The 24,852-nt window shown below is 40.4% G+C and overlaps 1 protein-coding gene across 6 annotated transcripts in view; it reads right to left on the bottom strand.

Annotated features, from left to right (window-relative positions):
* LOC117425545 (protein kinase C zeta type) overlaps positions 1 to 24,852 on the bottom strand; it is a 92,373-nt gene that overhangs the window by 57,461 nt on the left and 10,060 nt on the right. For 2 of the 6 annotated variants that reach the window (XM_059002717.1, XM_059002716.1), the window contains 3 exons: positions 23,379 to 23,500; positions 22,034 to 22,123; positions 21,110 to 21,160 (listed from right to left, as the gene is read on the bottom strand). In XM_059002717.1, the coding sequence (XP_058858700.1) occupies positions 21,110 to 21,160; positions 22,034 to 22,123; positions 23,379 to 23,500 (263 nt within the window). Of the gene's footprint in view, positions 1 to 6,974; positions 7,111 to 11,444; positions 11,601 to 11,857; positions 12,120 to 14,294; positions 14,392 to 21,109; positions 21,161 to 22,033; positions 22,124 to 23,378; positions 23,501 to 24,852 lie in introns of those variants that run through there. The other 4 variants (XM_059002718.1, XM_059002720.1, XM_059002719.1 and 1 more) reach the window with 4 other exon arrangements.

The raw sequence follows: 24,852 nt of genomic DNA, 5'->3' as shown, positions 1-24,852 counted from the left end.
ACAAATCATTTTGCTTGTCCCTTCATCCCTACATGAAGCTCTGCGATGACCGTACAACCTTATAACTGCTTTGCTCAAATCTACAATGCAAATCAGCATGATTTTCAAAAGGGGCAAAATAAGAACTGAGCTGCAAAATCATTTTTAAAGCCTGATTAAATGTAACTAAGTCACTTTATAAATTTTTAATTCAACAAGTGGATGCACGACTCCTTTCACCTAAACCTTTTGATAGCCGTACACTCAGTAACCCACATTTCAGAAATCTCTTTGAGACCTAGTTCTTATTTCGCCCCTTTTGAAAATCCTGCTGAATATGTTTTCATCGACTGTTAAACTGGCACTGGCATGTGAAAAGGACACAGAAAGACACGCACACACACACACAACAGTATGGGTCTCCGAGGACTGCAAGACTGGAAGGTGTCCCATTACCGACATTTATCACTTCACTTCCTCAGCACACACCTTCCTTCCAGGATTCTCACTGTGTGAGTAAGCCTGTCATTCAGAGACATGTGGCTTCTTCAGTGCTTGACCCTTTTAGGTACAAGGGACCTGTGTGTCCCACATATAAAATCATGAAAATGTTATTATTTTAGCGATGAGGTGCACGAAACAGGGTTTCAAATTGACTGCCAGGTTGGATCTGGTCAGTTTCCTCCTTGTGATACTTGATAAGCAGAAACCAGCAACTTATTTAACTTATTTTTTTCAATCCTAAAAAAAAAAACAAGCCACTTCAAGATCTATCTGCTGCATACCTCCCTCAGCAGTATTAGACCAAGTCAGCAACTGTTCAAGTCTACAGGGGCTGGAAGTAATTTGTAGATGTATTAGTGCCTCCGGCTTCATTTAATTATGTGCAAAGGCAAGTTTTAAGGATTGTGAGCCCTATCAGATAATTATAATATCATTCTGATACAGCCGGCAGATTGACCTCAGCGGCACGGCTATTCTGGTAAATAAAGCTGTCAGCTACTTTAGCAAGTGTCAGGGAGGCTTTCAGGGTTCATGGAATCTTTCTTTGAGTCGAAACGTTGGTCATTTCATTTGACTGTATAGGTAAACTGTAGCCTTTGTTAAAATGCATTTGAGCTACAACACCTCTGCACCCCAAGCTGCTGTACTGCACGCTGTGCTACCAGCCATCTTACATGAAGCGCGTCCCACCAGACCTTTCCTCCAGTTCTCTTCAGGAGGTACAATACTAATTTTCTTTCTTTCTAAAACATGCTCAATGATTAGTGCTTAAAAACAAAAACAAAAAATTGACAGGATACATTTTTCATCCGTATGTATGATGTACTGTGCCTGTCTAAAACTAGATATATACCACGTAAAGGACTTCATTAAGAAATGATTCATGTGAAATTCTTTATTGGGGTGTAGTCAATAATCCTGCAATATAAATCCCCATGGACCTCCGGAATTTTGTTGTAAAAAATACAAGTTACACGGTCAGGTCTGGAATTGCACATCCCTTTCTGGTACTTTTCAGTGCAAAATGACATCCCAGAAAAAAAAAATATATTTTTAAAAAGTTGCATTTTATTTAAAAATGTACAGCAAGGAGGCCAAAAGTCTGAACTTCTTAATTTTGTAATTAAACTAACATGTCTAATTCTGGAAGCCCTCAGAGAGTACCAAAGATGCAGGACTGCTGAACCGATAGGGAGACTGGACACCCAATTATGAATCTGAAGAGAAACTACACTACACCACATCAGAACCCAGCTACAGTTCGAATGTTCCAGCGTCCACACAAACCAAATTAGATCATTTTTGTTTTAAACAGCTGCTGACAATCTGTGCATTACAGCTATTTAACAACTCTGGGATTCAACATCTCCACCGATGTACATTTAGATCAATCAGATACAAACAGCAAACTGGCTACACTACTCGCTTCACAGGCTGACCAATGAAATTAGCGCTTGGCACTGCCATTGTTAATTAAAAAAAAAATCATAAATAAAAGTCAGTAATTTAACTATGGCAGCCATTTCAGCCACCTGTTTAATGTTTTAAAAAAAAAAAAAACACACACATTACTCCACGGTAACAGGATAATACCCTCAATGTAATATAAATGCATTCAGTACATGGGGTTTTCAATGAGACTATGATAGATCAGTTTGGCTACCCATCATTTAATTACAGCTTTGTAATGTAATCTGTCCCGAATGGAAAATGGATTTCATACCGAGATCCCCTATCTGTTTGTATGACAGTAAATCAGATGGATGAACTCTGAACACACTTATTTCAGGAGGACAAACGAGACACCTGCAGAGTTCTGTTTACAAAGAGTCACACACTAAAGTCACACAGCCAGTATATACACAGCATTCTTCCCCAAGAGAGAAAAACAAATTATTCAGGATTGGAAAGCAATCGTTACATTTGTGAAAGCGAAGCGTCTCAGTTCAACACAGTCCCAGTCTCCACTCTGCACCGAGTCATTCTCTTGTGGCCCCTGAAGAAGTCACATGATCTCGGTGTGCCTCAGTCCCAGCTGCAAGACCGCACAGCAACAGTCAGCACACAGGAAGAGAGGGTGCTGCACATCAGAGCTCTGCGAAGTGAATCCTTTTCTATACACAACACATCGTTCCAATGTGGTTGGGAAGGCCTACTGTCTTAAATCAAGCACAACAAGACTGTATTGTGCAGCCCAACAATGATCCAATACTGAACCCCACTTTCATTATTCTCCATCTGCCTCTAGAGATCTGCAGCTCCCCGAGAGTCCTCTTCCCCAAATGTCATCTGTTTGTGTCTCTCTCTCTCTCTGCCGCCATGGTCAATACCCTGAGGCAGCCCGACTGCATTAGCTGCACTGTTGAGCCACTCTGCCAATCTTCAACCATCAACGGAAATAGAAACAGGCAAGTCATGTCATCAGCTCTTACTAATGAAACAAACAAATCAGATTGGGGAAAATGCATGTTTTATTCAGGTGAATTGCTGCATAATGAATTTCTAAATAAAATCTATTGTTTAATGTAGATTAATGTTGACAAAACCCAACCCTTTTACACAGTACAGCATTTGTACATGTAACTCCTGAATATTTGTGCTGGGTGAGGGTACGTGCAATAGGTATGAAAGATTACTATAGATTTATACTGCAAATACTACATTTAAATTCTTATACAATGCTTTTTAAAGGTGTTTCATTGTATACTCAGTGCAAATTAACAGGACCGTAGCTCAAATAAATAAGTGTTGGATGCTGAAAAATCAATTTAGAAAAAACTGCTTGTTTAGTTTTACTGTGTGGAGTATTTTTGTTGCAGCACAGCAGCCTGCAGTTTCAATTATCATTTCTCTGCAGCGTCAAAAAAATCACCAGTGGTTTAATTTTGATTCACAAGAAGCCTTTTAATTTTACAAAGTCTTTGGTATCGATAAACTACTTACCAGTGTGCTGGCACACCGCACTGCAGCTTTTACAGTCCCGGCTCTGTATTACACTCTGCCAGTCAAACACCACATGCTACAGAACCACACTGCCAGCTATCTCAGAGCAGTTTAACATTAAGCACAGGTCCTGACAGCTTCCAAGATCCTACTGAAGCTGCTGCATTAAGATGATCAGCGTTAAACACAACCCATTCTCACCCAGGGTTCTCTCTCCTCTCTGTTCTGTATTAGAACTTCACCACCCAAATTACTTGACAAATGCATACACATTCAAAAGCCTCATTTGGTTTTCTGCTTGGACCACTCTGCTTACTTGACTCAATCTCGCTAAAAGTCTTCAACTACTCCTTAAAATGAGTGTTGATACATCTAATACAAATCTAAATCGAAACCAGAACTAGGGGCTAAAAAACATGGAAATCAAAAAGCAGATGGGTGCGACACTATTTAACAATATAAGTACAAAAACCCCTCTATTAAAAAGAGCTCACAATAAGAGCTGCAATTGTCACGGGGAAGATTTAAGACATGAGATACTTTTAGCACAGCAGGTTCACTTTTGCATTTACCTGGCTGGACCAAGATTACATCTCGCACAGTACAGTGCTTACGAAGAAGTCACCTTAAGCAGGGAAGCAAGAGTTATGGTCAGAAGCTCTTTCAGGAACACGCTGATTAAATACCACCAGGGCGAGGGAGGCTTTTTAAAGCTGGTCATTGTCAGTAAAACCTTGCAAGCCCTTTAATGTGAGAGAACAAGGGCATCAATGTCTAGCACTGGACAGAAGACCACATGGGCAAACTAGGTGACATGGAGCTGTCATGCTGGGAGAAAAGAACTATTAAAAACCATTCACACAAGAATGTAAAGCAGTATTTGGGCTTTTGGGGATGGATATTCTAAATTAAGAGTGTGCTGAGCATCAAAACAGCTGTTTAAAATCGCATCTGCTAGCGAACTCTCAATGGAACAGCAACATAGAGCATGTCAGTGCAATATAGAGCATGTCAGAGCAAAACTTTTTTTTTTTTTTTTTAAACTCACACACAAAATCTTACTTAAATCTCAGGACCAGCGTTTTTAATTAATGCTGCAAGTTAGAAGAATAGAAAACGGCCTAGTTACCTGCATTACTTTACACAAACGATGGATGCAAGCCATTCTGTATATACCAGTACTTCTAAAACAGAAGCATGCCGATACAAGTGACAGCTTTTGTCAATAGAAAAAGGTTTCAACTTTTCATCACAAACCTCAGCTGCAAACGTATGGCTTGTGAAGAAGTGTGTGACTAAAGTGCATCTTCAATTAGTGAGCTTGGGGGGGGGCATTTTATGCATATTTTTAATCAGTTTCCTTGAAATTCCTCTCTTCAAGAACACTACCCGTATAAAACTATTAGTTACAGGCTGTGTTATCAAAATGACGACTAGGTCTTTCATGACTAATGGACTAGTGTGCATGCAATAGATGCTGTGAAGGTCAGGGAGAGCAGAAAAAGAAAATCTTCCTGTTTTCATCCAGATTAGCTTCAGCGACATAAAAGCATCGCTATAGCCCCGGGGTTCGTTACAAAGTCAAAAAGTAAAGCTAGCTAGCATTGCATCATTACACCTAATATCTCAAGGTCTGGATGACATTCAGGAAATGTCCAATTTAAAACCTTTCAACATCAAATACCAGTCTGACATGCTTTACAAGTGTTGCATGTTTCTAAAATGCTATTAAACACAGTTGCCTTGCTGAGATGTCATATGCAAGGCTGTATTTTTTTCAGGTCCTGCTTAAATACATACATTTGATATTTGATTTGAATAATAAAAGGGTTTTCAATCCATCAATCAGTTGATTATTATTACCAGTCCGATATCCGACTAGGAAATTGTTTGCTCTCGTATATTTCTGGATTGTCTTTTCATATGGGGCTTTAGCCTACCTTCAGTTCACTGTTGCCTTTTAAAAACCGAGCTCCGCGACGCTTAAATAAACATGCATGAAATGAAGCTATTGAGACAAGAATGTGAATACAATGTAGATTACACATATGAAAATGAATATGAAAAGCCCATTGATCTTTGATTGACGTATTTACACAATGTTATTAACCCCCAATGTGAAGATTAAAAAAACAAAAACAAAGAAAAAACCACTCGTGTTCAAAACTGGCTGTGGATTCTTACATTAAAGTAGAGAACCAGAGAGAGAGATTCACCCCCACCCCCACCCCCACCCCCATCCCTCCCATTACAGAGTGATCGGTTTGGGTAGACGCTAAACTCCCCTAGAGCCATTCTCACCTCTCCCAACCCCCCAGATTAACAATCTGATTACGGCTAGTCCTAAAAAATACGAACACATACAAAAAAAAGCACACACACACCACAAGGGAAAATATTTTTGCATCTGCATTCTGTTAGCGAAGGAAACATATAGACGGACAGATGGAAGACCACAGACTTTGCTAGGCAATACAAATGAAACGCTTTCAGATGGATCTTTATGCTTTAAACAAAACGCAGTTTGACAGACAGAGTGCAGTTTAATAGCCATTCATTCTTCAGATAACAGGAGGTCTTCAGGATCTCGGAGCTGCTTATTTACTGTTTTCTGTCTGACTGGGTAGCTATGGTTAATTTAATAACCCCCCTTTCTCCTCTCTCCCTCCCCCACACCTCTGCTTTAGGGAATCAGTGGGTAGTTGTTAATGTAGTACGAAACACCTGCTACCACAATCTCCTGCGCCACTGTCAAGAAACACAGAGCTCCCTGTTCTCCATTCTGAATTCATTACGAGAGCTAGAGAGCAAGGACTGAAACGGGCATCAGCAAACAGCAAGACGCTACTGAAAAAAAAAAAAAAAACAGATCCCAACAAAATCTTCATTAAAAACAAGCAGGAGGTAGAAGACGCATACCGGTTTAACAAAAAAACTCTCAAATAGATTCCACAAACACTGAATACAAATGATGCATGCAGACTGGCCTGTGCACTGTAATGCTGTGTGCTGAACACTCCACTGCAACCCTCTCTAAAATTACTACCATAACTACAGAGTGCAGTATTGCGAATTTCACTGCTCCTGAATCATATGAAAATGTGCAAAATGAATAGCTCTCTAGCCATTTGGTCACGTGTGAGGTGTTGCAGAATACATTTGCAGCAGGTAAATGAGTGTTTTATGCTAATGAGATCATTACTGACTCCTGGGAATTTTCGTGCATTTAAGTTCTGCATACTCCATGCAGAGGCAGCCTTCAGTGCAGTACAGCACCACCAGAACTGGACTTGCAGACGTTCTTCTAGGCTACAGTACTTGACACGCCTCCAAAACAATCAACTGCATTTAGAACCTTAAAAAAAGCCTTTAGCACTAGCATTATCACCACCTTCTGGTTCTTTGCTTTCACAATAAAAAGAAGTAGTAAGAAAGTTGTTGTTTATTAGTTAGTGACTCTTCATTTCCAAACTAGGTTTTCCTTTAAAAGAAAAATAAATAACTGAACAAACGAATCAACAGACCAATAAGGCTGCCAGACTACTTACATGTACCATCTTCATATTTCTCCTTTATAGCCTTGAGTTGAAATCAGAAATACCATATCTCGTGACTGCCGGTTGCATCTCACATGCTCCCATACTGAATTAGGGCCAGGAGCGTGATGAAACAGAATGACTTCATTACACAAATCCCAGCAGTGTCGCAGCACCCTCGATGCTCATACGTCACCACGGCACTTTTATTAAACACCCACCCCAACCAATTCACACTATTTGAATTCTGTTTTTTTGTTTGTTTGTGGACTCAAATGGGATTGCCCCTCCCACCCCAAGCTTTCTTGACCTCACGTCTTTGGCAGACCGCGTCATGACTTCAGCTGCGAAGCTGGCTCCGTCGCACACTCAAACCCAGTGTGCGACAGAGCCATCTCCAAGCACCGCTCCTCGCAGCGACAGCAGAGCCCTGTCAATGTGAAACGAGGTCAGAGGCTGATCAGCTGCCACAGAATAAACATGTAAAACCTTCGTTTTGGCTACAAACTGCTGCAATCTATTTCGAGAACAGTCAAGTTAGACGCATGCCAGTAATCAGACCAGTGAAATTTCATGTCGGCTATGAAGCTCAACATAGAAAATGGAGCTTTATCATCACTGTGGGGAGGAAAACACCAAGAAATGGATCATTTTTAGGCTTGGGTTTCTTATTTTATATAGGAGGTGTCATAAAAGCATCTGAAGGCCTGTATTTGCAGAATTACCAGTTCCATTTAGAATTGTTTTTTTACAGTTAACAAAATGATTAAGTTATTATAACAATATAGTTAGAGAGAATTAAAATAACAGGGAGGTGCCAGTTAAAAATACTGCATCAAATTACAAAGTAACCTGTCCTCCAATGGCACTTAATAGGGTCAATCGAAGTACTCTACATATCTGAATCTGTATTCTCCTACTGTAGCTATAGGACTTGTGTGCTAATACTTTTTTTTTTACACTGGAGAAGGTATAAACACAACAGGTATAACGAATCAATCCTTTTGTAAGTCAATTTCATTGTGTGCAGTACCTAAAACATTACCTTGATTAGCAGTGTACTGAAACTCATGCAATGCATTAATATTCATGATGAATTTGGAATTTATCATGAATAATTCAGTGTTAAATCAACTGGTCGGCTGCCAGTCTGTTGTTTTAACACCTGCTCCCAGCTCTAGGGGCCGCCAAGGATAACCAGTTGCTGGCAAAGATTTGCAGATTTGGCAGCAAAGGGCAGGTACAGTCATTTCCACACCCCACCTACAGTACAAGTTTCCATTCTGCAAGGCTGGCTAAACAAACAAAACCCTCCCTGAATCCCTTTAAATGATTAGACATAATACAGAACAATCTGTGGAGAGCCTACAAAGGTCAATTACAATCTGTGAGTCAGCCTTTTAATTTCCCTGTAGTACATCTACCTGCCTGACTGCATTGTTGTGCATCCCTCTCCGTTTAAATTGGGGTTGAGACAGTCTAGGCGTAGGTATGCTAGGCAGGCCGTCTCTGTGCCTGTACGGCCGCCAATTCTTAATTGGGCAGGAGAAATTGCCATGGGGCTCCGACTGTGCCACTGTGTCCTCACAGATCCCACTGGAGAAGAGGGTGGTGTAGCACAAGGAACCTTTAACGTGCAAGTAAATGGAATCACTGGAGTGTGTGTGTGTGTAGTGTAATTCTGAGCCTGATAAGGGAGCGCGTGGTGTAAATAAGACACAGATATAAGATTCGCATGGTTATCTTTCTCTTATTGGTGTTTTCACAGTTTACTGGAAGTAATAAAATTGCACCTGCTGCAGCACTGAAAACTGATGGAAAGCAATCTTCTTCTTGCTCTGCGCTGCCCGTTTCACAGGCAAAGTCAACAGCAGAATCAATGCATTACAGCAGCTGTGCAGGATAGTTCCAGATTTGACAAGAAATAATAAAAAAAGGAAAAGAAAAATAAGCCTCTACTCAAGTAAGGTAATAGTTTATCAGCAATCCGAACACTTTTCTAAGCTGGGATTGGTATCTGTCAACCTCCTTGCAATGCATGAGTCTCAGCCTGCTGCTAGACTTTCAGTCCTCAGGTTGGCTACGTGGGTACACTGCAGACATCGTCACAAATTCTACAGAAGCATGTTAAAAAATGAATGCATGACGTTTCTAGCAGTGCTGGCTGGTTCCGCCTTTATATTTTATGAAACCTTAAGTAACCAAAACTGACCTCCTCATTAAGAACGGCCGCTTCGTGTTGCCAACTCAAACACAACAATATTTTTCTTTGCAGAGCCATATTATGAGAGCATCGATTTTCTTAAGTCCACTAATTTCTCTGCTGATTGTACTCAAAACGCCCAAAAGCAAGTCTATTTTATGCAACAAAAATCGATACAGCTGTTATTTTAATGCCGCTAACTGAACCTTAAACAATGGTAGTTTGCATCAATAAAGGTTTTGGCTTTTCCGTTTTAGAACCTGCTCCTGATTGCTCCGGGTCACATGAAGCTGTGGAAGGGGGGGGAGGAGGGGGTGATTCCTTGACAAAGAACACGCTCTTGTTGTGTTCTCCGTTGGGCAAATTCCCTGTGCAAAGAACAGCCATCTCCAATTGCAGCTGGCAGAAGAATAAAAAGAAAACAATACAGAACGCAAACTGGAAAAAGTTTGAATCTAATTTCAAACCCCACGTCAATAACTTTCCACACGAACGTTCATGCAGGCAGGCGAACACTTCGAAGGATCCTGTAAAAGCACTTCAGGGCAGTTAACATCCAGCATTCACAGTAACAGGGTTTACAAGGTTTCAAAGCCTCTAAAATCAAAAGGGGTTTCAAAGGCACCAACGGGAAGGAAACCACTGTTTGCACCTGTACAACCAGCCGAGGTTGTCCGAAACGTAACTAATGTGAAATCCTCTCATTTCATGTGGTTGAGCTCCAGCACCTACACGCCTTCCACTTCCAAAGAAGTATGAATGCACAGGGTGAAGTATTCAACAGCGATACCTACAGTACAGGTGCTACCTTCTTAATTCACATCTATCCATGTGAACAACTCCTCTCTCCTGTTCAAGTTCAGTAGCTGTAGAGGCAAAACACAGGAGCGCATGTCCTTTCCAGTTTAGCATTAACACTTACATAGGCAGCTGAAGCCCAGGATTAGCTGAAGATAGTTGGGAAGAAGATACTGTAAAAATCGGATAGTTAGCATCATTGTGCCAAGCAACGTTTGTGCAGACGCAGTGGTTTACGGTCACAAGTTGCACACTGTAGGAAACACGATTAGCTAGCTCTTTGTTTTTCATGTGTGGCTCATCCAGGGTGTCCTTGAAAGCCTGTCTGAACCGTTTTACTTCAATCCTTTCAAAAATCACCATCACGCAAAAAGAGGCGAGGTCTACAACCACGCTCTGACTTGATATCCATACACAGCCACCGAGATCTGAGGTTAAAACGGTAAGGGAGGATTTTAGCCAGCCAGTTAGCTTGGTCTGTATTTAGCTCCGTCTTAATCTGTCACAGGCACGTCTGTGATTCAGCTCACGTGCAAAAAAAACAAAGGAGATGGATTACAGAACTGACAGCAATTGCACGAACAAGTTATTTTTTTCATTTAATGCAAACCTTAAATACGCCACTGTTTGGATGCTGCAGGCAAAATAACCACTGTAAAAAACTGTCAAGTCAAGAAAGCAAAGGACGGCACATAAAATTGCTATAGAAGTCATGACACTTCTATCACAAATCCTAGAATATCGGTTTGCTTTAAATCTGGACAGATGACTGCCATGAGCCGCACGGTGTATGCTTCCAGCGAGCGACACTGTAAAGGTTACATGTAAGCTTGGCTTGACTGTAGAGTAGAATGCATGCATCAAATTAAGGGCAAGGCATTCTCCTGCCTGCTGAATATTTAAACAAATGGCATAAAGATCTGGGATCAGGAAATCTAACACAACAGCTGTGCGCTTTTGACAACATAAAATCAAAAGGAGTCCTTTCTATTTACTTGTAAGCCTTCAAAATTAAAAAATAATAATAATAAAATTAAAAAAGGGTATATTATTCCTCATACAGACAAGCCTTAAATTAACAAAACAGCTTTATTAACTGCACCCTCCTCAAAAGAATATAATTATTATTATTATTTTGTTCCAGACTAATAAACAAAATTACAGTCTGGAAATTGTTCTATTAATTATTTCTTAAAATATGCATGCAGATGCTATTTCTACATCTTTACCATAATGAAAAGTGATTCTATGTCATTTAATAAACAAACATCCACCATTGGCTACAATATCAAAATGAAATAGTTAAAAATGACCCTTTTGTTTTTGCTGCTCTACGTAAAATTATCCCATAATAATGGATGCAGTGACTCATGTAAAAAAACAAACAAACATCCACACCTGCCATAATTCATTCATAACACTAAAACACTGCTTATATTTACAACCTGGGCAAGACCATAAAGCTTAAAAAATACCCATACCATCATTCTTTTTAGGATGCATTTTTCCCCCTTGACGAAGAAGCCACGTAACACACCAGTGCAACAAAAACTGTCCTTTGTCCCTTCGATTCAAAGCCTAGCCTTTTTTTTTTAGGCAACTGAAGCAATATATTTTGCTACTTTGTAAATGTCTCCTTACAGAGACCTCACTGTACTCACAAAAGGTTTAGCCCTCACAAGATAACAAAAGCATGCCGAGCAGTGGATTCAGAGCAGCTTGCACACAGACAGCAAAAACCAGACTGTATCCTTCTACCAAAATACTGCATTCTACTGTTTTCACTGGCCCCACACAGACACATACAGTAAACATACTAGCAAGCACTGATGCACACATTACATTTCACCTAGATCCTGCTAATGACACAGCGATAGGGAGATATATTGCTCACCAGTTTCGTTCCTTTTTTTTTTTGCTCTTTCAGCACATTATTCTGGCTGCCTTACGCTGCACCCGGTTGGCATGTCCAATCCCACCTTCCTTGCTTTTCTTATTTTTTATTTCACTGCTGCTGCTTTTCGAATACTGACAGGCAGCAAGGACAAAGGGAGAAACGGGCTTGAACATTAAGAGCAAATATTTAAATGGCAGAGTGATTCCCCTCTCTTGTTCTACCACATCCCTGCCTCATGCGTCCAGGCACGGCTAGCGTGTTCTCCCTCGAGAGCCAGTGCTGAACAGCTGAGGCACCACCAAAAACATGGCATGGATGTGGCAAAGGGATTGAAAAATCACAGCCAGCCAGATTCAGCTTGAAAGCAGCACAGCAGAGAGGGAGGGAGGGAGGACACCCACTGTCCCTGGCACCCAGCATGCCGTGGCAGTAAGATTTTAGAAAGCATCTCTTGTTCGCTGTAACGAATGCGAAAGAAAGTTGACTGTTAAAAGCGATTTGCCGATATTCTGCAGGATGTACCGTATTGGAGGAAAAGCTACTTGAGATCTGTGATCGTGTTTAATTCTAGATGAATGATATGTACTGTATTTTTAATTCTCTCATTTGAATTTGCCCTTACTACTGATTTTACTGTATTGTATAACTGCTCTTATCTGTAATGTTATATTTTGTAATGTGATACTTTAACTGTAAGTCGCCCTGGAAAAGGACTCTAAGAAAGAAATAATAATAATAATAATAACAATAATAATAATAATAAATGGTTGCAGCTCTGTTTATGTACAGCCTCGAAGAGTGTACTGTTATATTAGTAGTTTTGTATTAGGGTGTAAGGTTAATATTTCTGTTCGTTCTGGTGGCTGTGATGGATAATTATAAATGCTAATGTAATCCGATCAGTTCTTTTTGTGTACAATGACTCACACTATAAAACCAAACACACAGCTCTGCATTGAATGATAAACATTATTTTTTCAGGCAGTCACACTGTATTTCTGATATTGTACTGTAGAGCTAACAACACTAGATTATGCAGATGGTGAGATACAGACCCTATCCACACTGAAGGCTTCAAACACTGTAGATGGTCACGGTTCTAAATGCCTGCACGGTTCTAAATGCTCAGCAGGGGGTGTCCAGGTCAGGACTGCAGTCTTCTTGCAAATCTCCTTGTTGCTTCTGATTGATAACAATAGTTCTGGTTTTGATATTTGTACATTGTTTGGTATGAACAATGTTGACATTGCACTAGAAGTAAATCATCTGCATTGTACGAAGTACAGTGTCAAACAATGTCCAGGATTGGTTTGAAACGTTTATAGGTTTTGACTCAATGCATGCTTTCTCGTGCGTGTCATTTTGTCAATGGACAGCAGTAGCATTAATCTCTTTTCAGCAAATTGTCAAGTACAAGAATAAGCTTACAGGAAATCCACAATTCTGAATGGTACAGCTCGTGGTTCATTTACAAAGAGGTTCCTAATAAACCACAACCTGAAAAAAATAGCACAGGTACAGCACATCCGTTCACAATCTGCTTTCAAAATGTCATCAACAAATCAGAGTTGCTTGTCCAAACCCTTTCCCCATAAACTACAACATATATATATATATATATCTTTTTTAAAAGGTTGTTTGCAAGGGTGCTGTGGGGTAACGAAATGAAACAAATCAATCGAAACACTTCAACAGGACCCCTCGAGATCATAATTCCAGCCTGCACCCAGGTGACGTACCAGCAGGGCACACAAATTCATAGAAACCAACAGATACAGAAAGAACAACAACTAGCAGACATTAAAAGGGCATTCATTTTGGAGTCAATCAAAACTTGTAATAGCTCCAAAAAGGACACCTATGCAGAACAATTGTAATGGGTATGACTCCATCGTGAACAGCAGTAGTTTCAAACGAGAAGGGAGGGGGGTTGAAAAGGGTGCAAGTCTAAAATGCGGTTACAACCTTAAAGAGAGGCCGGGCCACGCTGGGCTGCAGGCCAGATGCACATCCATCTTTGGTAAAACAAGCCCCAGAGCCCAGAACTGGTGATAACCTCCATTTTCTTTCCTCTAAGCTGATAAACTGGTCCTTTTTTGAAAGCTGCAACCAACATCCAGGACCCCAACACCTGTTCAGTACAAATCCAAGAAAGGATGTCAATCTAGCATTACAAACAGCAGTTTAGTTACTGGTCTGCATCTGTAGACCAAAAAGATTAGAATCAAAATGCAAAATTATGACACAGAGAAATATGCACAGCAGAAAAATATTCAGGATAGCCTGCAAAGTCGATCTTGAGGGGAAAAAACCAAACAATCAATTAACATTTTACAAAACATGCGGTCTGTCTGCCACCAGCACTGCAGCATTCCAGCAACGATAACAAACAGTGTCTCTGTTCTCCACACAGTGTGGGATATTCAGAACCTACCTACTGTATGGCAGTCTGAGCTCTGCAATTTAAAATTTCTGATGTAACACAGCGGCACCCCTTCGGCACACAACACGGACATCATTCATGGGAGAAGAGGAGGAGAGGAGTGGAGGCAGGAAAGTCAACGCTGCATAGCGCAGGTTCCATGAAATGAATCCTCCCCCCTCCCCCCCCCCCCCCCAGCAAACTACCTTCCAAGTTGAAAACACAACACACTTCATCAGCACCTCACACAGAATACAATCAGCAGCTGCAGCAATGGCTTACTGTACCAGGTTTCCATGCAGGTCCCATAGCCGGCAGACAGTGAATAGAAAATGCATTATACCTACAGGAGAAAGCACTGCCTGAGAGCGAGTCGCTTACAAAGCACATCCTGCCAGCCAGGCCTTTTAAACGATCAGAGCACGATTTACCAGACTGACATTTAACTCTGAGCACAAGCAAAGCAAAACAAACAGCGCTTGTACGAACATATAAATCAATGAAAGGGCCCAATTGGAGAATAAAAAATTTGAGAATTAGCTACTGCAGAATGACATGCAAACAAACTGTTTTACCAAACGCAACAAGCTAAATAAAACTAATACAGATTTTATAAGGAACTGCTGTACAAGGAAATACCAGTTAATGGAGAAAGCAAATGATGAGGAAATAGTGACTTGACCAATGCAACATTGAATGTGCAGTATATAAGGCCTAGAGGGGTTAGCTGTAAAGCAAGATGCCCAGGTAATGGGTACAACTAAGATGTATTTCTTTGAAAGGGGTACGATTGTGGAAGATTGACAAGAGACAGGGCATCTGTATCCAACAGAACAGAACAATGCAAGAATTACAAGCACAAAGAATACAGAACTGCATTTTTGAGATTCATTAATCCCCCGTTAGCATTTACTTAAGTGTCTTTTCCTTGCAGTCCATTACAACAAAAAAGATCTTTGCGCAATGCTTTGTACAGCTGTCAGGGCTTTTAAATACAGTCGATACTAGGTGTGAACTGATGGGAGGGGGGATACCTTCATTCTTTTTGTATTGTTTGAATCGGTGCGAAGAATGAAAGGGTGTCTTTATAACGGACGCCTTCGGCTTCACACTCATCGACACGCTAACGATGCATTATAAATTTACAATAATCTGCATTTCAAACAAGCAGACGCTGTTTCAAGAGAGGAAGCAGCAGCTGCAAATCAGGCAAAATCAGTGTTTAACTGGGATCGCGCACTAAGGAGGCTGTGTGGTCCAGTGGTTAAAGGAAAGGGCTTGTAATGAGGAGGTCCCTGGTTCAAATCCCACCTCAGCCACTGACTCATTGTGTGACCCTGAGCAAGTCACTTAGCCTCCTTGTGCTCCGTCTTTCGGGTGAGACATGGTTGTAAGTGACTCTGCAGCTGATGCATAGTTCACACACCCTAGTCTCTGTAAATCGCCTTGGATAAAGGCATCTGCTAAATAAACAAATAAAAAGAGGGCTGGGAAGGGTGGCCACCAAGCCACCACTGCTTAACTGTGTGCCACCGGTCCTGTAGAGCTTTGAAAGAAATGATTTGTAGCATTAAAAAGCACACTCCGGAAACAGACATTCAACTCCTTTTAAAAAAAAAGTACTGTGCAAATCCAATCAGATTACATCATGCAGGCCAGATGTTGGTAGCTTTTGTCTTTCAAATACAACCCTAATTACGGAATATTCCTAATTTCCTGACATATCAGGTGCAGGCAACCCTCAAGAACACTGCCGTACGGATCTAAATCCTCTCATAATAATCTTCTATCCCTGACACTGAGAACTGGGACACACACTTACCTAGCTGGCATTGGGGTGGCGTCAAACTGGGGGGGGGGTGTCAGTGAAATAACAGAATTTAAAGTATTGTCACAGAGGGATAACTGCATATTTTACAGCTTCAACGAGCAATCAATTGAATATCGGAAAGGTAATAATCCACAGCGATCAATTTATTGTGAACATTTTATTATCAAAAAGCAAGGTGCAACATAAAATGTGTAGATTCTTAGACTTTTCACAACAGCTTCGTGTGTGTGTGTGTGTGTCATATATATATATATATATAGACACACACACACACACACACACACACACGACTCCAGAAAGGGCACCAGGACGATTCCATCAATTCATATTTAATTGATGTTCGCAAAATCAAAAGCCATGCCAATCCTAATTGTTGCATCTCTGTTGATTTGTGTGTGGTCCTAGGTTTGGTTGTGGGTAGCCATGCAACACTATATATGGAAAGGAACTTTACCAAAACTGCTCAAAGTTGGAAAGTGGTCCTGGTGATTACAGTAGGAACTGAACTATGGTGTCCTGCTGGGACAATTCAGCAGATTACAAATTGCGCTTCTCAGTTGATGCATCTACCCAGAAAACCTGTAGTATCGTGGCTCTCCAGGATCAGGGTTGGCCAACCCTGCAGTACAGCAATGAAGACTTCATCCTAACACCGCTGAGATTGCAACACTTGGACACCTGATGGCACTGTGTGCTATGATGAAATCCCATTCAAAAGAAACTACAGCTACAAATACCAGTCAAATGACATGACTAAAATGTGGCTATAATTATTATTTTTCTTTAATCTTATTCAGACAGTAGATCAGAGATCACAAGTTATTATGTAAATAATAGAAATTCTGCTATAATAAAGGTAGCCTGCAGTGATGAACGATAATGGTAAGAGTGCTGCTCTAATGGTAAAAGATCTCACTCTTGATGAACGCTGATCGAGCGCTCATCCTTTAACTGAGTAGCATGGTAGCTCAAGTGAACAAGCATAGCAATTGATGGAGATGCTTTAGGTATATGTTTTCAAAGATAATGAAAGAGGTCAAAACTAATTAAGTACTTATCTCAATTAGGTTTGGGTTATTTTAAGCTCCATTGTACATTACCACAAATGAAGAAATATATACAATAATACTACTGCTATATTAAATAATATGCATGCATTTTTTTTTGAAGAAGAAAATGCTCACATAAGCCTTTAAAACTGATAGGATTCACAAGATTATGCTCCAGCGTAAAAGATGTCCTGTCTGTAATCTCTAGTAATTGCAGGTATTACTGCAACAAATCACACTGGACAGGCAGACAGCTTGTCCTATTTCCTGTCATTCCTTTCTCTAGCCGAGTTCTTAGACTTGCTTTTTAAGAAGGTGTGACCAATTTCATTTGTCCCCTTCCGATACAGATTCAATGGCTCCATTACTCACTCATAAGAAAGGTTGCTTAGCAACACATCCACGGGTGGTAAAATGCTTCTTTTTTTTCTGTATTTAATCTCACGTCTACAAATAGAAACCTGCAAGGAAAAAAAAACGACCACTGTACTGTTTATATGATTTCTTTGAAATATTCCAGCTTACAATTCGACCGCTCATTTCTGATATTTCATGTTAACGGTGCTATGAGATTAACGTGACAGACTCACAATCAAGAACAACTGCCTGGATTTCACAATGTTACTGTCACAAAAGACATGCCGTTAATGCACTCAGTCAAATGCATTTGTATTGGTTTCAATATTTAGACGACAACCCCTGCTTTGCTCGTTCTGATGCTTAAAAGGCTCTCCAGCTAAAATGCTTGCACTAATACCAAATACCACCTATCACGTTGTACATTATATGCCCTGAATACAGAAATATCACACCTCAGCTATTGGGGGTTTTGATTTGACATTCAGAGTCGCAAAGTCACATATATGCAGTTTTGTTGCCCCTAAGCATATACACAGGATTTAAAAGTAAGCGACAGGAATACAACTAAACTGTACTGTAGCACAAGTAATTGAAAATCATATTACCACCAATTGCTGTCAGGAGTTAGCGGACCGTTGTATGTATTTCTGTAGCACACAAATCCTGCTACATAAAAAACACGCTGTGCTAATCGAAAGTTACAAATTGCCTGATCATTGCTTCGGAATTGGATCATTCATATTCGCATTCAGGTGTCACAAACCTAGACGAATACAACAGCACGTACGCAGTGAATGAATACGTTATGCTGTACAAAGGCAAGCGTCAATAAGGCAATTATCGACCCGCACTCTTTGAATAAAACAGAGCGCTTGTCCAATTAACTTCAATAGTTGTACTTCAAGATGTTCAGCAGCCAATTTAAAAAAAAAATGGGGAGGTGGGGGAGCACAGCAGGAGTGAGGAATCTCTAGGTTAAATGAGGTTTCTTTCGACTGCAAAACCGGTACACCAGGGTGAAAGAGAACAGATTAACACGAAAAAAGAAATCAAAGATGACGGACCCATCTGATCTGAACGTGCTTGGAGGCACCGTGGTGCTGCCCTGCCACAATCCTCATTAAATTGATATGCCCAATGTGTTTCTTCTGGCTGCAGGCGATCAGAAACACCCTGCTGGGTTGGTTCCGCTGAGTGGCGGAGGTTCGGATGCTAACAGGGTGAGCGAGCGTTTAACAAAGCTTACAGACGCTGCTGTAATTCTGATTGTAAACACTGCCATTAGCAATGAGCCAGCCCTGCAAGGATGAATGGGGCTAATTATTACTGCAGCTGCATTTGCATTGCGCTTGCATGATGTTATTCAGCCTTCCTGACCTACACGGTAACTGAAGCATCCTGTCACTGGCAATAAAGAAATTCAGGTTGAATTTAAAAAGTACATTCTTATGAATGTGGCATCCATCAACAGAGGTGGCGCTAGAGTCCTTCGTTAAAAAAGCATTCAACACACAGACAGACAGCAACGCTCAAGAAACACAGAGAAGTTCTGCTGACACTGGAAAAACAACGTCACTCCTCTTTACAAAAAAATATTTTGAATTATAAAATGTAGGATTTACTGTTGTGTGACATACATAAGGATGGACAGACTGACAGGCAGAGATGTACATTGGCTAGTTTCATCAAAACTAGGTAGGCAGTTCTCATATATATATATATATATATATATATATATATATATATATATATATACACACACACACACATATAAAACACTTACAGGAGCTGACACTACAGTATATCCTCATCATTACTCAAAACTGTCCACATTTATCAAGTAATGATGCGCTTGTCAATTACTTCAAAATGCTTAACAGCCCTGCAATCTGAATACGGTACGTGCGGTCGAATTTTACACCTACTGAACTGCAGACAATGGACCCAAATCAGCATAACAAGGCTAATAAACCATTCCTAATGTATTTGTAAAACAAATGTTGCCATCTGCTACTGAGAAGTTTCACTGTTCCACATTCAGACACAGGGGCAATACTGAAAGAATACTGGATGCAGGTTCAAACGCAGTAAAAAATGAATAGGACTTCACCTTTCAATAAAGACAACGGAGTAAACAATACACAGCATTACAACTACACTATAGAGAAGTATGCACCTTAAGTATATACCTATAAGTTTACTTTAAAACCTTTACTGATGACCAATCATGCAACTGGCATCGTACTCTTTTTATACAACCCAGCACGACACGAAACGCACTGAAGTGCAGTTTTTAAACTCCAGCACGTTCCAATGGGAGAGGCTGCAGGGTGCTAGTAGGTGGAGAATGGGACTCGAGTCCCCTGATGCCCCCGTAAATGAATCTGTTTGTGTTCTGCTGCCTAATGAAGACATTACATGAAGCAGCCTTTTTACATTTGCTGATAGACTCGCCTCAAAAGCTTTTTCATTTGCTTATTTGAAATTGTAACTAAAAAGGCACAGCAGTGAGATCCTGGAGAAGCGCCTCTCTCCAATGTGATGGCTGACAGCTAATCAATACGCTAACCCTCTGCCTACTGAATACATACATACCAATGTACCCAAAGTGGACAGACCCACGCTTGTTCTATGCCTCTTTAATCAGCTGTATGGGTCCTTCCACCAAAGGAATTATGTAGACAAGCAAAACAGCTGAAATAATTTCTATCAAAAACGTATCTTAATTTGCATCAGAATTATTATTAATGCTATAATTAATCACAAGCAGCTAAAACTCAAAACTTCCTTAGGAGGAGATTGAAAGCGGTGCAATTATGATTGGGTTGATTAATCTGTAAAACATGCATAAAATAATACAGGACGCGCTATGTGTCAAACCTGTCAAATTGTAAGTGTAATCTAATGAAAACGGAATCAGTATTTGAAAAACGAAACTGCTGGTAAAAAAAAAAAAAAAAAAGTTAATTGGAAAGCAGAGGACATTGCTTTTCTGTACAAGTTCTGACAGAAGGCTGTGACATTGGCACAAGTGTGATTTTATAACATAGGGGATTGAATCGGGTGCAGTTTCGATACCACTGCTTAGATTTCTTTGCACACGAAATACGATTTCACAAACAAAACTGCTTCCATAGCAGGTATCAAAATACAGGAACAGCTCTGCAAGAGTTTCAATTCATTCACTTCAGATTCAGGTCATTATTGACTTTAAAAGGCACAGTTGGGGAACATTTCTTCTTGACTCCTTTACACCAACACAGATGGCAAACGCAGAACGACACACACACACACACACACACACACACACACACACACACACACACACACAAAAATGTACAATCACCAAGCCTCTCTCAGCCAATGCGCGACTCCTATACGCGGAAGTATTGGTGTAAAACTTGAATGAAACCTTCCCCTTCAGTAAAAAGAATGAAAACCTGTGCCTTAGAGCCACGCAGTCAGAAGTGGAATGCTAAATGCACTTTCTCTCTGAAGAACCCTATAATTTAACAGCACTTTAGAGGAGAGCGGCCCCCAGCACTCATCAATGATTGGTGACTGGTTATTGGAAACATTGTACTCACTGTCTTCCCCGGGACACGGCATGCCTGGTTTCTCTGGAATGCTGGGGAACACTGAAGAGAGAGCAAGTCAAATTATTAAACCATTAATCCTTGCATACAACTCGAACTAAGATCCAATGCCCAATTTCCCAGAATGGGCAAATTGCCCAAGTCTTATGATACTTCTGTAGAGTAAAATGCATTGGTAATCAATCATGTGGAAAAAGAAAGAATGTGTTGGTAATGCGAAACCAGTTTGCTGGAGGTGACTTTGGCATAATTAGAGTTGCTAAGGTAACTTTTAAAATGATTGAAGTGATATATGCAGAAATGTATGGGAAAGAAGGAAATATGGTAAACAATTAGCCACAGTAACTTTGTATAAGAGAGTAGTTAGCGGTTGGTTGCACTTGAATGGAGTAACAACTGAATAACTCATTTCTGTTATAATTGGTAAGATAACCTAAATAAACTTTAGCTATTAGATATGCCATGCATGTGTGTATCTACCACTTGAGCTCATATTTTGTGTATGTTGTGTTTTTTGACACTTAAGAGTAAAAAGAAAAAAAGATTGGTCTGCAAAGCTACTAATACCCTATTCCCACGATTATCACAATTTAATAGATTGTGAATGGCAATCATGTGCTCTAAATGCACACTTAGGTAGAGCGGATAGCTTATACAGTAACACTACTGTACATACTTGTCTGCATGTACCCAACGTACTGTACATGGGAAATATGAGCTCAAATGGCAGTCTAATGACAGACACACACACATGCATGGCATATCTATTGACTGTTTATTAACATGGAACTAATCTTCAGCGAATGGTTAACTGCATATTCATTAAATACTTATTTCAGGACGCTTAAAATAAAGAGACATCAGGAAAAGGTATGGATCCCACCAAGGGGTCAGTCTCAGAACTGGAGAGCGTACCGTGCATGTGGAGGCCCTCGTTTCTGTTCCTGCTGTACAGACGGAAGGCTTCTTCCAGCTCGATCTGGGAGGAGATGGTGCAAGGATCTCCTGCAAACGCAGAGAAGAAACAGGAAAAAAAGATATTTCAGTCTTTGGAGAATGTAGACGGTACAGCAGGCACTGCACCATGCAGGGTTACTGTCAGCCCAGGATGTGGAGCAGAAACTCGGACATTAAACTGTACTGCAGTGCATTTACCAGGAGAGTCACTGGGGAGCCTGGAAACAACTGTTTATAATATATTACACTTGGGAAATGCAGTAAAATTTAATATGAATGCTTGATAGCTGACAGCACATGCTCACACCTGATTTTAGGTTTCACTGTACGTCTACAGTACATTTCCATGCAAGCTTTCATGCAATATAACTCGCTGGATTAATTAATCTTATTTTCTGTAACTATTTTTTTAAGTACTGAAAAGCAAACATTTATTTTGCTTGGGTATCAACATACTGCAGGGAGGAAAAATATAAATTGCTGGTTAGGTTCTCGCAGTTTTTAAGAATGTGTAATGTCTTTAGTCCTCTGTTTCCCCACCAAGAGCAGTGTGTGTTTTTTACTGTGCCAGTACGGAAATGAAGGACACTTATTCCTCGGAGGACAGGTCCATTAATCTCAACTTAACTTCTAAACATCCATCATCCTCCAAGTCAAAAACATAACCTGCTCTCAAGCAAGAATTCAATAAAACCGAAACAAACTGAAAAGATACTGCCAAGTCAAGAATGAAGTAGCTTTTTTTTCTTAGTTAGGAAACTCATGGGATAGATTATTAAAGCTTAGACCACACAACACTACTACATTATACATATTTTACACTACATTCTTTACCTTTCAAGGTACCCCTGCCTATACATTTGCTTGCAGATAAGTGGAGAGGCTGACCTTAGGGAAGCCTATGGTTTGTTTTTTTTCATAGATTTTTTTTTGTCAAACTGCGTTTAACAGGTAAAAGGAAATCAAGTTGTTATGAAAACGCCAACTCAAGTTGGAAATGGACATGTGAGAAGTGTTAATATTCAGGACCTCGATTCCTAGCCTCCTCTTTTTTTATAAACGGATACTGGAAAGCAGATGAATCTAGCGAGCAAAAAAAATAAATAACTTTCCCTTCCACCTCTGTGGCGTCAGGAGAAAGATTACAAATTAAACAGCTTTCTTTCAGAGGGAGCCCGGATTTCAGAGACCTCCAAACAGCAGTGCTGTGTGCATAGCTAAGAAGTGAAAGACAACCAGCATGCAGAAACAGAGCAGGTAAAAAAAAAAAAAAAAAAAAAAAAAAAAAGGCTGAAGTCTGTACCTTCACTGTCAATCCATTTGAGTGTGATGGGCTGGCTCTGTAGTAGACTGCACATGTCCCGAACCTCATCACACAGCGCACTGTACGTCAAGGAGGAATCCAGATCTGTGATCAGCATGTCCCTTTAGAGAGAACACAAACAAGAACAACATGAGGAGTTCGGGAGAGAGAAGTGGCCACTTGGCCCATCAAGGCTCGTGCCTTCGTGGCACACCATTTGCCCACCTAGAACGCCTTTAAAAGAACGGTATTGTTAATTTTTTGGAAGCCACTAGTTTACCTGGTAGACTTTTGCATGCATTTATAACTCTGTGGAGCAAGGTGCTTCCGACCTGTTCTAAACTTACTTTTACTGAGATTGATGGCATCTCTTTTTGCTGCAAGCTAAATATCAAGTGGCGACATGAACTGTATCTGTAACATTGAGGATTTCACAGTACATGCATTTTTGAATAAGCCACACATGGTTGGAAACACCAGATTTTGGTTCTCTTGTGCTGGAATATCCCAATTGTAAGCTTACGTTTACCAGGTTTGGTTCACTGTTGATAAGGCAATACAGTGCTGTAGAAATTCAAAATACTCAATATTTTATATCTCGCTCTAAAAATAAGGTGTCTGGAGCCACCAATCTCTATGTGAAGACTGATTTAGTTGGGGAATGGTTGACAAATTAGGATGCATTAAATGTCCAAAGAAAGACGTAGTGCATGAAGGATTAGCCCGAGGTAATGAGATTGCTTCTCTCGTAGTATTCAGACACATCAATCCAGGTCTCTCGGATTTAAACAGGGAGAGAACTGCCCCTCCTTATAACATCAGCAAATTCACGGTGGCATCTACACTATAGACGTGGAGCGGCTGGTGTACAGTTTTGATATAGCAAGGTTAAACTAGATGAAGAGAACACAGCGATCATCATATGGTAGGCCTAAAGAACTAGGAAATAGTAAAGGTTTCAGATAGGGGTAGATGGCATACGTCTCCATACTGACTAGTACAGTATTAGATGAACTTCCACTGCAAAGTCAAGGGACGTGTTTTTCAGCGGCCTGCTTTTCCATCCAAAGCAGATGCACCAGCAACGTGCATTTGGGCACTGTAGAGAGACGGTTTGGCTAGCACGAGGGGAAAGGTCAGGGTGCAGTTCCCTTATTATTATTACTGATCGATTCAGAACAGCACAGTACATTTCAATCAATAGGTGGGGCTGTTGTCCTACATGTCAGCAAACACAAAGCCTATGAGAAATAAGATCAGTTTAAGATTGCCGTGACAAACACTGTAGCAACGTCCTGCACTTACAGTAACGTACAGTAATAGAATTAGCGCTCTGAATTGCTTTGCTAAATAAATCAGACATCAAGTCATATTAAAATTAGAGAGTTATTGAAACGTACTTCAAAGCTGCATGAATAAATAAAACAACTGGAGCAGGCTGTTGATTTAATCAGAACAGGCAGTTCACTGAATT

This window comes from Acipenser ruthenus, chromosome 27 (genome assembly GCF_902713425.1).
Source record: "Acipenser ruthenus chromosome 27, fAciRut3.2 maternal haplotype, whole genome shotgun sequence".
Taxonomy (NCBI): Eukaryota; Metazoa; Chordata; class Actinopteri; order Acipenseriformes; family Acipenseridae; genus Acipenser; species Acipenser ruthenus.
This window is presented reverse-complemented; position numbering and strand designations above follow the sequence as displayed.